This window comes from Notothenia coriiceps, unplaced genomic scaffold (assembly GCF_000735185.1).
Source record: "Notothenia coriiceps isolate Sejong01 unplaced genomic scaffold, NC01 NC01_scaffold00000282, whole genome shotgun sequence".
NCBI lineage: Eukaryota > Metazoa > Chordata > Actinopteri > Perciformes > Nototheniidae > Notothenia > Notothenia coriiceps.
Window position 1 is genome coordinate 150,800 of NW_011332983.1, and position 12,500 is coordinate 163,299.

Here is a 12,500-nt window from a genome sequence, read left to right on the forward strand (position 1 = left end):
ACAATCTTCATGCAACTTCAACTGCTAACTGCTCCTTCTTCAACTACCAACTGCTCCTTCATACTTTCACTCAGAAACCTCATTCCAACTTTAAAATGTCACACATCTTTCTGACATTATTTGTGTAACACAACTTTTAAATCTGATTTGTACTTTTAGAGATATTAAACATTGTTCAGACCTTGGTAAAGAGGCCTACTTCAGATTTTAGAGTTCGTGATGTCACAGCTAGAGTGGAGGACAGATTTAATTTTGCCTTCATATTTTCTTTTAAACCTGCCGTAATTCCAAAACCCTACATTCCTGAGACATATTTTTTGATGACAAGCGTAGGAAAACATCTCGTAGCTTGAAAAATAAAAAAAAATTAAGCAAAATAATTAAACAAAATGCCTCTTGAGGGCATGAAGTGACAAAAACTTTCAACATGCCTCCATTAAACCCCATTGTAAATTCAGCCTCACCTTTCCCCACCACAGCAGCTGCACCCCNAAAAAAAATTAAGCAAAATAATTAAACAAAATGCCTCTTGAGGGCATGAAGTGACAACAACTTTCAACATGTCTCCATTAAACCCCGTTGAAAGTTCAGCCTCATCGATCCCCACCACAGCAGCCGCACTGCACCTTTAGTTAATCTGCCAAAAAGGCCACATTATTAACCTGAAAGTACACAAAAAGTACACTTCAGATGCTCAAGTTCCTTGACATGCTTCACGCTTTGAAATTTCATCGATATCTGTTACGGTTCTTCAACAAAACGTTCACATGTAAGAGGTTTATCTCTCATTCAGAACAATGCAAATGCTCTCCTCTCACTGATTACTGCACATCACCATGAAAACCTTTGATCTCTGGACATGTCGTTAGCTCAAATATAAACACCTGTGTCATGGAACACGGTGATGTCATAACTCCAACTGACATGCTCAGAGCAGCAGACTTCAGATAATGGTTAATGGTCCTGCCCTCAACAGCTCTACGTCAATTATGGGGTGTCATCATATGCCGTTTCCATGGAAACGCATCCCTCGCCATAAAAGACGATGTCGCTATACATTAACTCCTATGAAAATGTTGAAAAAGTGCTCAAACTTCACATGTGTGCTAACAGTCCAGCCGTAAAGACATCTACGGGACAGTTTTGAGATTTCTTCAAATGCCGTTGCCATGGCAACACAATCTCGCCGTGAAACACGGTTTTCTCATAACTTCAGTAAAAATCTAAATTCTTCACTTTCTTCTTACATATTACATTTCAGAATAGCAATTTAGCGTCAGCTTTTCAGCATAAAGCATTCCCACAAGTAAATTCTTCAGGAATTGCATTCTCTAGTTACTTTAATCTCTGCTTTGTGTTTGCACAAATGGGCAATTTATTTCTAATTTTAGAGTGCTGGTGTTCCTTGCGATGAGAAAAACTAAATGGCCTTCAGAATAGGAATCACGATCACTGATTAAAATGAGGGAGTTTTGTTTTATGCTTTGTGAAGGCATTGGATGACTGCTATGTTTGTTGTGTTTGTGAACTTCTTTTCCTGTCTCGATTGATTTTGTATTGGCATTTCACAAACCAGACGGCCTTATTGATCTGTCTTTGGCCAATAATAAAACACAATCCCCATTTTCTGCAATGAATGTTTAAAAACACAAAAGCTTGTCAGTGTGGGTGATTCCAGGTTTCAAAAGCTCTGTGTTTAAATAAATTAGGGCATCCAAGCTTGATTTTGGCCCTAATATTACATTTGATGCCCGTCCATTGCTTGTAACATTTCTTTAAGGCTATTGCATGAAGGCTAACCATTTGATTTTGGTTCATTGTGAAGAAAACTACTAAAAACTAAATTGCAGTCAAATTCAACCAGTCTTCATAAAACATTGTTAAACACATCAAGAAGTATTCCTATAAATTGATCAGTTGAAAAAATCTATGATATTACATTTTTTACCAATTACTTCCCAAATCTGGATAAACAACTCTTTAATTCTGTATTACCGGTAGTTCTATACTTTCCCAGGAAAAATGTTATTAACATACTAAATAAACAAAGACTAATGAGCAAAAAGACTAACAGCCAACTATTTGTGGTATGTTGAGTCAGGTGCTCTGTGGGAAGGATTTATTCCTCCTGCACTCTGCTGTTAGCACATGAGGGGTCACATGTATTGCAGCCTGAGCAGACATGAGACAACAGCAGTGGGAAAACCACCAATCCCCTTTGTATTAGAAAACACACTCACGCCGTCTTAGGAGTCAAGCTTTATCTTTCTGTAGACATATATATGTGTACATGTGCCTTCTCTCTATAAGATATAATACATAACATGAGTGCTTAATGATTATTTAAAATTAGTTTATCAAAATTACTGCATACATTTAGTTACAATAATTCCAAAGAAAAAGGAACGGTTAAATATATTGGGAAAGAGACAAATAAAAGGTAGTCACTGTAAATGATTAAACATATAACTTACCTTTCCACTTTTTAAAAGAGAGTTTCATCCAATTCTTATAACTTTTTATTTGATCATAAACCTCCCAAAATAATATATGTATTTCTTCTTTTGAGTAGTTTACATTTTCTAAATCCTAAACATCCTTGTGTTGACTTTTGTTTTAGTAAAGTGAACTTCCTGACCGACAATGCTCAAGGCGGCCTCTTCTGTAGCAACTACACTTTATTTATTATTTTACTTTTAATGCTTATTAATTTTGACAAATATACAAGTCTACAACATCTCTCTGCTTCACAGTAGAATGATTTAACTGTGTTTTTCTTACAAATTTTTATTTTTCAGCTCTGCAGAACATGAACTGAGGGAATCAGAATAACATGAATCCTTTACTGTGATGTATCAATGACACCTTCAAGATGTATTGATGTAACTTGCTTTGTGTTACTTAAATATGCCTTAATTGGGATTCTTTATAAATGTTATTCATGTGTGGAGTATAAACAAGGGAGAAGAGAAAATTATTTTTACTCAACAATGTTAACATTTAATATGGAAATATTTTAAATTTCAAATCAGTTCCAGGATCAAACCACTCTTTCCTTGTTTCCTTACTCTTGTCTTCTTCTGAAAGAAACTTTGTGATGAGTAACATGAGCCGAGCACGGGTGTGTCTGTCTTACTGCAATCCCATATTCCTAGAGCTGCAGCAGCCTGAGGTGGACAGCAGGATGCGGAGGAATGGTTGAGGAAATAAAAGGAAGCTATTGATTTTCCACCCACCCACTCCTCTTGTGACGCTCGTATACACATCGCTCTAAGGTCATACGTCAAAAACACACATGACTCGAGCCTTGCTTACAGCTCTCACCGTCGGTCCTTTTTGTTCTGCACGTACAACATTTTCATTCACACCGTGCAAAAAGCATTCATTGATTTTCCATTATTACACTCAGAAAATGTTGTACTGCTTGAGGGATATCTGTTACTTTGGGTTCATGTCAATTATCTTCTTTCGCTATACCGAGTTTTTTGCATTAAGCAACTGTACAATTTCACATTTATCATGGGTAGAAATTGTAATTCACCTTGAACGCAAAAAACACACATTACAGATTAAGTAAAAAAAGTGTATGCTCAGATACAGAAAGTGTACTAAAACAGATGATAATGTGAAATCTTTGAGTAACACATCAATTCTCCAACAAAACAGAAGTTATCAAAACAGTACTTATCTGTTCTTACCAAAGAGGGTGGTGCCAGTCTCAGGCTCCCCATGATGTCAGAGGTTATGGAGAAACGTTATGGTAATTCGGTTCTGAGGCCCTCTTAAAGAGAGGGAGAGGACATTTCTTAAGTCTCTTTGGAAGTTGTGTTGGGTTCAGGACTGCAGGGTGAGGCTCAGAGAGAGGAGACAGACGACCAGATTCAGGATGAGGACTCTGTCACTGGTGCTGCTGGTTTCAGCTTTTACATTTGCCACTGCAACAAGTGAGTACATCTGTTTCCCATGTCATTATATTTTCATAGTGCCACTTCATTGAACGTTTCTAAATTAACAAAAGAATAACAACATTAAGAGAAACGGGATAGTTTTGTTCTGTTTACCATCATAGTTTCTCTGACTGTGTTCAAATATACACACCAAGCAAAGCCTTGTTTGTGTAGAGTTACTTTTCACCTTTCATAGAACTAAATGTGCTGTAGTTTCAAGTAATAATAGTAAATAAAGTAAAAATAAAACCATAAAAACAGTAAAAGAAACAAAACAAAGTTTGAAAACTAAGTCTAAATTAATTGAGTTGCTGCTGTGTCTGATGTAAGACCATTTCTCAAACACAATTCAGCACCAGGGAAAGCGGAACATTTTAATTAAATCTAACCAAAACATCCTGCGTTCCCATCAATTACACACTAGAATATCTCTTTGTTTGGACTGTGAATCGAAGAGCAAATACATTTCACGCTCATGTTATGCTGTCTGGGTTGCGAGGAAAGATGTGCAAACCTTTACATGCCAATATCACGCTGGTTTTTATGCCTATTTATATTTAGTACTGCAGGCTTTAAATATATTTAATAGTGTCTTTGATTAAAAAACATAGTTCATTAACCACTTTTCTTTTCACACTAATACTTAAAAAAAAAAACGTTATTCCATTGGGTTGTACTTTGTAGTTTAATGCAAAACATTTTCACACACACACACACACACACACACACACACACACACACACACACACACACACACACACACACACACACACACACACACACACACACACTAAGGAAAACCGCAGTGAGCCAGTTGTCTGGGATCCCTCATTCCTCTCTGGGATTACTGGTGCTGCTGCTCAGCTGATAGTCACATGAAAGGGATTGAGGGGGATTGCAGGTCGTGTGACTCCCACCACCAAGAACCCCAACACCCCCCACCTCTCCTCCAAACACACAGACCTGCTCGTTACATAAGCATCATGAATAAAACCTGCTTATTCCATATATTCTCTATCATTTTTGTTGGTTGTTGATGATATTTAAGAGAATAATAACATTTTTAATTGAACTTTATTTTACATTTTTATTTGCACAGAGATTCAAGTAGTTCAATTAGTATCAAGCCATTTGTTGGTGCCGTTAACTACTGAAACTACTGGACAGTTTGGGCCATAAACGGAAAGCAAATCATGTTCCTCAATGAGTGATATCTTTAGCTGGCATGTACATTTTCTGGGTTGTATCTTATATAAACATTTCTTGTTTTACAAATTAGTTTGAACTGTGTTTCCTAAGAAGCTTTTAGTTTTGCTTAGAGTAGCTTTGCTCTAGTTCAAGTATCCTGTGTGGAGTAATCGGTGGCTAGCAAAGCCAGGCTTTTGAAATAGTTTCGCAAACACTGTGAGTTGCAAGATGTGGCCTCTTTTCCTGAAAGAGTTTGTGATATTTCTTCCAGAGCCTAGAAGTCAGTTCACGCGTTACCGCTCATGGAACTCGCGGATGTATCCGGTGTGGAAAGATGGAGACCCGAGGTTCAGGAACTGTTGGTTTGGTGAGGCCTTTGTTCTTTATTTCTCAAAACAGAAATGTTGCAACATTTTCTCTGCCATCCCATCTAAAGATGATACATTGTATGTAATCCTAATTTCCAGGTGGTGATGTAACTTTTGAACTGAAAAACGATGCACCCACTCTGACTGGAGCAGGAGCAACCTTCAACATTAATCTGAACTTCCCACCAAACCAGACCATGCTCTCTGACGGGCAGGTGGTCTGGGCGCAAAACTGCACCATCAATGGTAAGAAAAACCCATTCCAGCTAGAAACTAATTGTGATATAATAATTGAATTATTTTAATTCATGCTCAAAACCACAAGATCATTTTAACAGACATTTCACTAACATTGATCAAGTCATGAAACGTTTCGACATGGTGTTGTTTCTACAGAAATGTCATTATTTTTGGTCTTTTCACATTTAGAAATTGGTATGATTTCTTTCAGCTGCTAGGGGATACTTGATTTTTAAAAAGTGGCGACATATTAGCTCATAGATCAAAACTAGTTTTTGTTTTAGTTATATGAAATATATTGTTAAAATATACAAATTGAGCATTATATAAAAATGTTTGTGTAAGTATGGAAAGCACCTCAATGTGTCTGACAGAAGAAGGGTTATGTAAGTGTAATCCTCTATAGTGTCTTGCCTTAAATAATTAATGTTGTCTGTGAGTGACTATTGTCAATTAATCCTAGCCATAAAGCAAAGTGCTTTTGAAGTTTTATTTCATTCGGAAAAGACAACATCCTCTCCCAACTAATATTCCCCCTGTGTTGACTCATGTTGACATGCAGTGTTATAGATGATCACGCCTCTTATATTACTGATTATGTATCTATGACCTAATCTTTTTCAGGACGAGAGTACCAGGAGGGTCAGTCTGTCTATCCGGACCAGGACACCCAGACCACCGGAGTTTTCCCTGACGGCACACCTTTCAGGAGTCAAAACAAGAAGCCCCACTATGTGTTTGTGTGGAAGACATTGGGTAAATATATTCATGTTATAATAAGTTAAGTCTGTTAAGAACCAAGGCTGCACTTTAGCTGTAATTTATGCCGCAGTAGAACATCCCAAACTTTCAAATGAAGCTATAACTACATCACATTAACATAAATATCCAGAGACAAAGAGCAGACAATAAAAGGGCTGTAAAGAATACAGGGGATGTTTCTGCTCAGGCAGGGAATTTAAATGTATACATTTGTCCCGGGTATTGCTTGTACAAAGCCTTGTCTGTGCTTATCTCTGACATCAACTTTACATTAGAAAACAAAACCTTAAAAAACAGTTTTCAAAGGAAGTACTTTTGTTAATTTATGCAGGATTTAATCAGTATCATCTTCATTTTTGCACAGTAGCTTCAGTTTATCATTTCTACTGTAGATCACCAGGCTTACCCGGTTTGGTAAACATTTTATGAAGTTTAATTTATTCATTCAGTCAATAGCAGAGCTCCTAATCGACCAAGAAGAGGCCAACTTGTTCACAAATTTGATTAAAAGCTTTCAAGTATTTTTTTATACAAAAATATTATCCTCAGCAGAATTAAAAAATGAACAACTAAAATATAATCTGTTGGTCTTTCACAACAAATGAAAAACAGGCCTTTTTTGAGTCTGTTAAAATAGCCTCTCATGTACTCCTGATGAAAGTGAAATCTGGAATGTCTCCACAATGTGTGAATTTATTAAATGTTGCACGATGAACGGACCACTCTAAGTAATCATAATGTTCCTCTATCCAAGGGCGTTACTGGCAGGTGGCAGATGGACCGTCCTCCTCCCTCTCTATCGGCACCGACAACGTCCCTCTGGGCTCGTACAACATGGAGGTTATCATCTATCACTGCCGTGGCAAAGACAAGTTCATTCCTCTCGGCTATGCCTCCACGGTCTTCACCATCACAGGTGACCTATCTTACAATTTAAAACTACATTTGATAACAAATATTCTACAAGATATGTTTTCTTTATTCATCATTACGTTTCTGTTATTGAAGTCGATAATAAAGAGTTGTTCTACATCTTTTACTCCGTCATTAGACCAGATTCCCTTCACCATCTCACTTGCCCAAATCAATGATGTAAACCAGAACGACCAGAACTTCATCCAGAACCGAGCCATTGCCTTCACTGTCAAGCTCCATGACCCCAGCCAGTACCTCAACAGCGCCGACGTCAGCTTCACCTGGGACTTTGGTGACAGCACCGGTACTCTGATCTCCAGAGAGCTCACTGTCACACACACATATCTCGCAGCCGGGACCTTCAAACCTCAGGTGGTCCTGATGGCAAGCATCTCCAATGGCTGCGGATCCCCCACTGCTGGTGAGATTTAACTATTGATTACCTTTTATCTTCCAGGAATACATACTCTATGTACAGAAGTATGACATACATTTTGCTTAGTTGTTTTAAAGGGGATATATTATGCTGATGTTCAGCTTTGTACTTTAATTTAAAACTCAATGGGTATTTCACATTATTTGGGGTAATTGGCACTCCAGATACACAAACATATTTGCACAAGCAGTAAACATGTTTTAATTATCTGTTCTGCTCTAAATGTTTATTTCAGTTGTTCCTATTGATGCCTCTGCGATACCAGCAGTAGTTGTGGTGCCCTCCACCGCTGAAGCTGTCCCAGCAGTAACAGCAGAGGGAGGAGATGTGATTGCTCTTGATGTTCCTTCCTCTGCGCAGCCAGCTGAAGCAGCAGAGGGAGATGCAGTCGCTGATACAGACGCAGAAGCAGTGGAGGTTGCCTCAGTTGCACCTGCAGTTGACGCAGCAGTCCTTCCAGAGGACACTGCTGCCGCTGATGAAGATGCAGATGTTGCAGCTGAAGATGCAGAAGCAGCAGGTGAGGAGGCTACTGTAGCCCCTGTCACACCTGCAGCTGAAGAGACAGCAGCTGCTGTAGATGCTGATGCAGCTGCTGCAGATGCAGTTGTTGCAGATACAAATGCAGCTGTTGCAGATGCAGCTGTTATAGATGCAGTTGTTGCAGATGAAACAGCAGTGTTAACAGACACAACTGAAGAAGATGCGGCTCTGATCAACGCTGCTGCTTCAGTTGCACCTGTTGCAGAGGGAGAAGAAGCTGCAGTGGATGCTGCAGCCGCTCTTACTGTTGCTCCTGCAACAGAAGTAGTTGAGCAGGAAGCTGACGTTGTGGCTGCTGATGCTGCGGTTGATGCTGATGTTGCTGCTGCTGCTGCTACTGAGGCTACTGTTGCTGTAGATGCTGCTACTGATGCTGCTGCTGTAGATGTTGCTGCCGAGGCGACTGTTGCTGCCGATGTCGTTGTTGCTGTCGATGCTGCTGTTATCGATGATGCTGCTGTTATTTCTGCCGCAGACGTTGTTGCAGCTGAAACAGAAGTTCCTGCTGATAATGTTGTAGCTCCTGCTGCCACTGAGACCCCAATCGTAGAAGAGGCAGCACCAGCTGCTGATAATGAGGCTGAAGTACAGGCAACTGAGAACGAAGTTGCAGCTACTGCAGCTCCTGAAGGTGAGTGTTTACTACAAACTAATATTACTTTACAAAAAATTAAAAAATCATTATTTTAACAAAAGTATTATGATAACATTTATATTGCAAACAGCAGGTGATGAAGCGGTCGTTGCAGCTGAAGCTGAGGTTCAAACAGAGGCGGAAATAGATCCAGCACTGGTTCCCATCATTTTAGCTAAGAGACAAGCACCAGAGCTGACAGAAGACTGCACGGTCTACCGTTATGGCTCCCTCGCCACATCCGTAGAGGTGATCCGTAAGTCAATATAGTTTTGTAACCATGACACTTTGAACTTCAACATAATATTCTGCTTTACACAGCATGATTTAATCATTTTATATCTATCTTTCCAACATTTTCAACTCTGCAGAGGGTATTGAAAGTGTAGAGATTGTACAGATGACCAACGTGGTAGCAATGGCGACCGAGTTGGATCAAAACGCTGTGGACATCACCATCTCCTGCCAGGGAAGGTGAGCAGTAACATTATCATCTCTATACAGAGTGCTTCTGAAATGAGTGCTAAAACACAGACATTTGTCAGGCTGTATGGACATCCTGTTTCCTAGTCTTGAGATCTTTACGTATTTTTCTATGACATAAATTATGTCAGTAAATAAAAGTTCTCGGGGCAATTAAATATCATCAGGCCAAACACAAGAAAGCTCCTTTACTCAGTGCTGATTGTGTGAGGACATGCAAACAGTGGTGTAGTTGTTTATATCCTTATGTTTGCTTGTTTTCACAAATTGGATTTCAACACATGAACACCACGATTGCATTGAGACACTTTTATAAATAATAACCACTTATGAATATTCTCCCTCACTATGTCAACATATTTTTGTTCTTCTTCTTTAAGCCTGCCAAGTGAGGTCTGCACAGTGATTTCAGACGCGGACTGCATCACACCAGTGGAAACAATCTGTACTGCAGCTACTCCCTCTCCAGACTGTCAAATGATTCTTCGTCAGTTCTTCAATGACTCAGGAATATTTTGCATCAATGTCTCATTGACCAATGATGTCAGTCTTGCTGTTGCAAGTGCTAGAGTCAGTGTAATAGTAGGTGGGTGAAAGTAACATTTTCATTTATAACCACTAACATACTCAATATCTAGATTATTTTCTTATTGGTGTGATATGCTTCAATTTCAGCCTCCAGTGGTTCCCCAGCTGGAACCGCAGCCACAGTCGTGGGGGTCATGGTTCTCGCCTGTGTTGTTTGTTGTATTGGTTTGATGTACAGGTGAGGAGCTCATTTTCAACTTCATTTTTACATTTTATATGAGGTCAGCATGACTAAAAATAGAACACTTCAAAAGTTTGATAAATGAAAGATAAGCTGCAAACAAAGACACTGTAATAATGGTCAATTGGTTGTCCTGATTGCAGTGTGTAAAACAGCAAACCGTCAAAACATTTCTCAGCACAATAAGTTTCATATTTTGAACCCATTTTAAATGTTGGAAATTAAATTGTCACAGCAAAAAGAAACAGGTGATAACAGTATTGAGTGCTCACTTCAATTTGTCAGTAGCCATGTCAGTATGAATAATGTAAGAAATCTTAACAGCAAAATATTTAATAAGCAAGAGAAAGGTGTCCGGGGATAGATCCCTGTGGAACACCCAAACAAAGAAGCTCCTGATCAGCATGCTAACATGCTCACAATGTCAATGTTAGCAGGCTGATATTTTGCAGAGAATACATTTAAATATTTTACTTATAAATACAAGACGTAACACCTGGTACCGTGGACTTTATTTAAATGTAACCTTATTATAGTATATAATCCTGATGACACCTGAGAAAGTCGGGAACATGAATATATTCCCACGATTTAAACATCTTGTTGAATTGTTATGTTTTTTGATTCTTTTTGACATTTATGTCTTTATTTCAGGCCAGATCAACTATTTTGTTTCACTGGGGAAAACCACATTTGTTGTTTGTCTAGTCATGGGTGAACTCTTCTCATCAGTCTTTCTGGCCTCATGTTTCTCAACAGGCGATTCAAGCAGTACCAGCCACTCAGAGAAGACTCTGGCAGTAATGGAGGAAGCTCTGCGGTAACATCAATGCCTTTGTTGTTGTGGAACCTGTTGAGTCGTCAGTCACCAGGAGAGAGTCGTCCACTTCTTCAGGGGAGGACTGTGTGAATATTATCATCATCATCATCATCAGCTCATGCTCTTAACATCTACAGCAATGCTACAATATTGACTTTATAAACATAAAACTGTAACTATAATGATATTGTAACTCCCGGTCAATGTAGTAAACCAGAATCAATCAAATGAGCCAGCCCTGTGTGCAACAATGTGTGTAGAAATAGAAAGGAGCAACGTTTGTAATAAAGAAATGTCATAAGAATGTTGAAACATTTTTAGAGGAAAGTGATATTTATTTGGACCTACATTATTTTTTATCAATTGGCACTGATAGTTTATAGAAGCCATAACTTATTCTTTTATTTGTGGCATACTTATAGCAATTTGTAAAATCAATGTTAACATATTTCAGTTCATTTTCTTGACAATGTAATTTAAATCATTTACATCACAAAACGTTATTATATTTGTTACCCTGAAATGAATAAAGTTGAACTTTATCACCAACAAGTTTTTGTAGTCTCTCCATTCATTTGTATTCATTTGCATGTACAGTATGTTACACATGGGATGTTATGGGAACAGTTTAAGAGAAAAAGAAAGTAATTATCAATCAGCATAAATACAACACAATGGAAGGAATAATAAGAAATTGATTAATCCAGCATGCAGTATGACAGTACTGTTTTGTTTCACTCACCACTGTTGGTTTCAGCAGCAGGCAGCTGTTTTTGAGAAAATGGCTCTGACAAACTATAGTGCTTCCAGAGACAAAAATATTTCTGTTTGTCGAGAGCAAAGATAAGCTTGAAATGAGTTATAAATTGACATGCATTGATCAGATGGCGAGCAATAGAACTTAATGTGAATGTGTATATACCTTCATATCTGTTGGATGTATGGCCAACTGTTTGTTAAAATATTAAGCTTAAAAAAAGTGATACATCTTTGCACTGCCCCCAAGTGGCAAAAAACCTAATTAACAGATGCCGGTTTAACTTAATATTTAAACCAGGCTTTGAGCTTTAACCAGCATGTTAATTGTTTGGTTCAATCCTGTTTTTACCAGCTGAGGAACATTACTAAACGTGGGCCCTTTGCACAGCTAAGTTGGAAATGATGACTCTCTTTACTTATTAATTTACGTCAGTCTTCAACTGCCGTTATTATCTTTGCCCCTGCCTCAGCAAAACTTCCTTAAATCGCTACAAGATTTCCAAAATGCTGCTGCCAAACTTTTGCCCAAGCAGCGCAAGACTGATTTGTTAACATTTGCCTTTTCTTTGTTGTTTTAGAATTGTGTGCATTAGGATTGATGTCCGCATTTTCAGTCCGTTGCTTTGTCTCTTGCTT

The 12,500-nt window shown here is 38.4% G+C and overlaps 1 protein-coding gene across 3 annotated transcripts; it reads left to right on the plus strand.

The window, feature by feature from the left end:
* The first annotated feature begins 3,803 nt into the window (after positions 1-3,803).
* pmela (premelanosome protein a) lies at positions 3,804-11,657 on the plus strand. Of its 3 annotated transcripts, XM_010781841.1 has the most exons (13): positions 3,804-3,944; positions 5,407-5,502; positions 5,603-5,749; positions 6,368-6,499; positions 7,260-7,421; positions 7,557-7,841; positions 8,092-8,376; positions 8,875-9,030; positions 9,125-9,289; positions 9,405-9,507; positions 9,897-10,102; positions 10,192-10,282; positions 11,045-11,657. In XM_010781841.1, the coding sequence occupies exons 1-13, from the start codon at positions 3,887-3,889 to the stop codon at positions 11,193-11,195; spliced, it is 2,037 nt and encodes a 678-aa protein (XP_010780143.1). In that variant the 5' UTR covers positions 3,804-3,886; the 3' UTR covers positions 11,196-11,657. The 3 variants fall into 3 exon arrangements, with proteins under 3 accessions (XP_010780143.1, XP_010779998.1, XP_010780078.1); XM_010781696.1 differs by having other exon boundaries at positions 8,092-9,030; XM_010781776.1 differs by having other exon boundaries at positions 8,092-9,030; positions 9,128-9,289.
* Positions 11,658-12,500: the final 843 nt, after the last annotated feature.

Bases quoted from the DNA above. Each gene is read 5' to 3' on its own strand.
- pmela (XM_010781696.1), top strand. From the start codon at position 3,887: ATGAGGACTCTGTCACTGGTGCTGCTGGTTTCAGCTTTTACATTTGCC. The intron at 3,945-5,406 runs GTGAGTACATCT...TATTTCTTCCAG, and splicing joins TACATTTGCCACTGCAACAA to AGCCTAGAAGTCAGTTCACG. The intron at 5,750-6,367 runs GTAAGAAAAACC...AATCTTTTTCAG, and splicing joins GCAAAACTGCACCATCAATG to GACGAGAGTACCAGGAGGGT.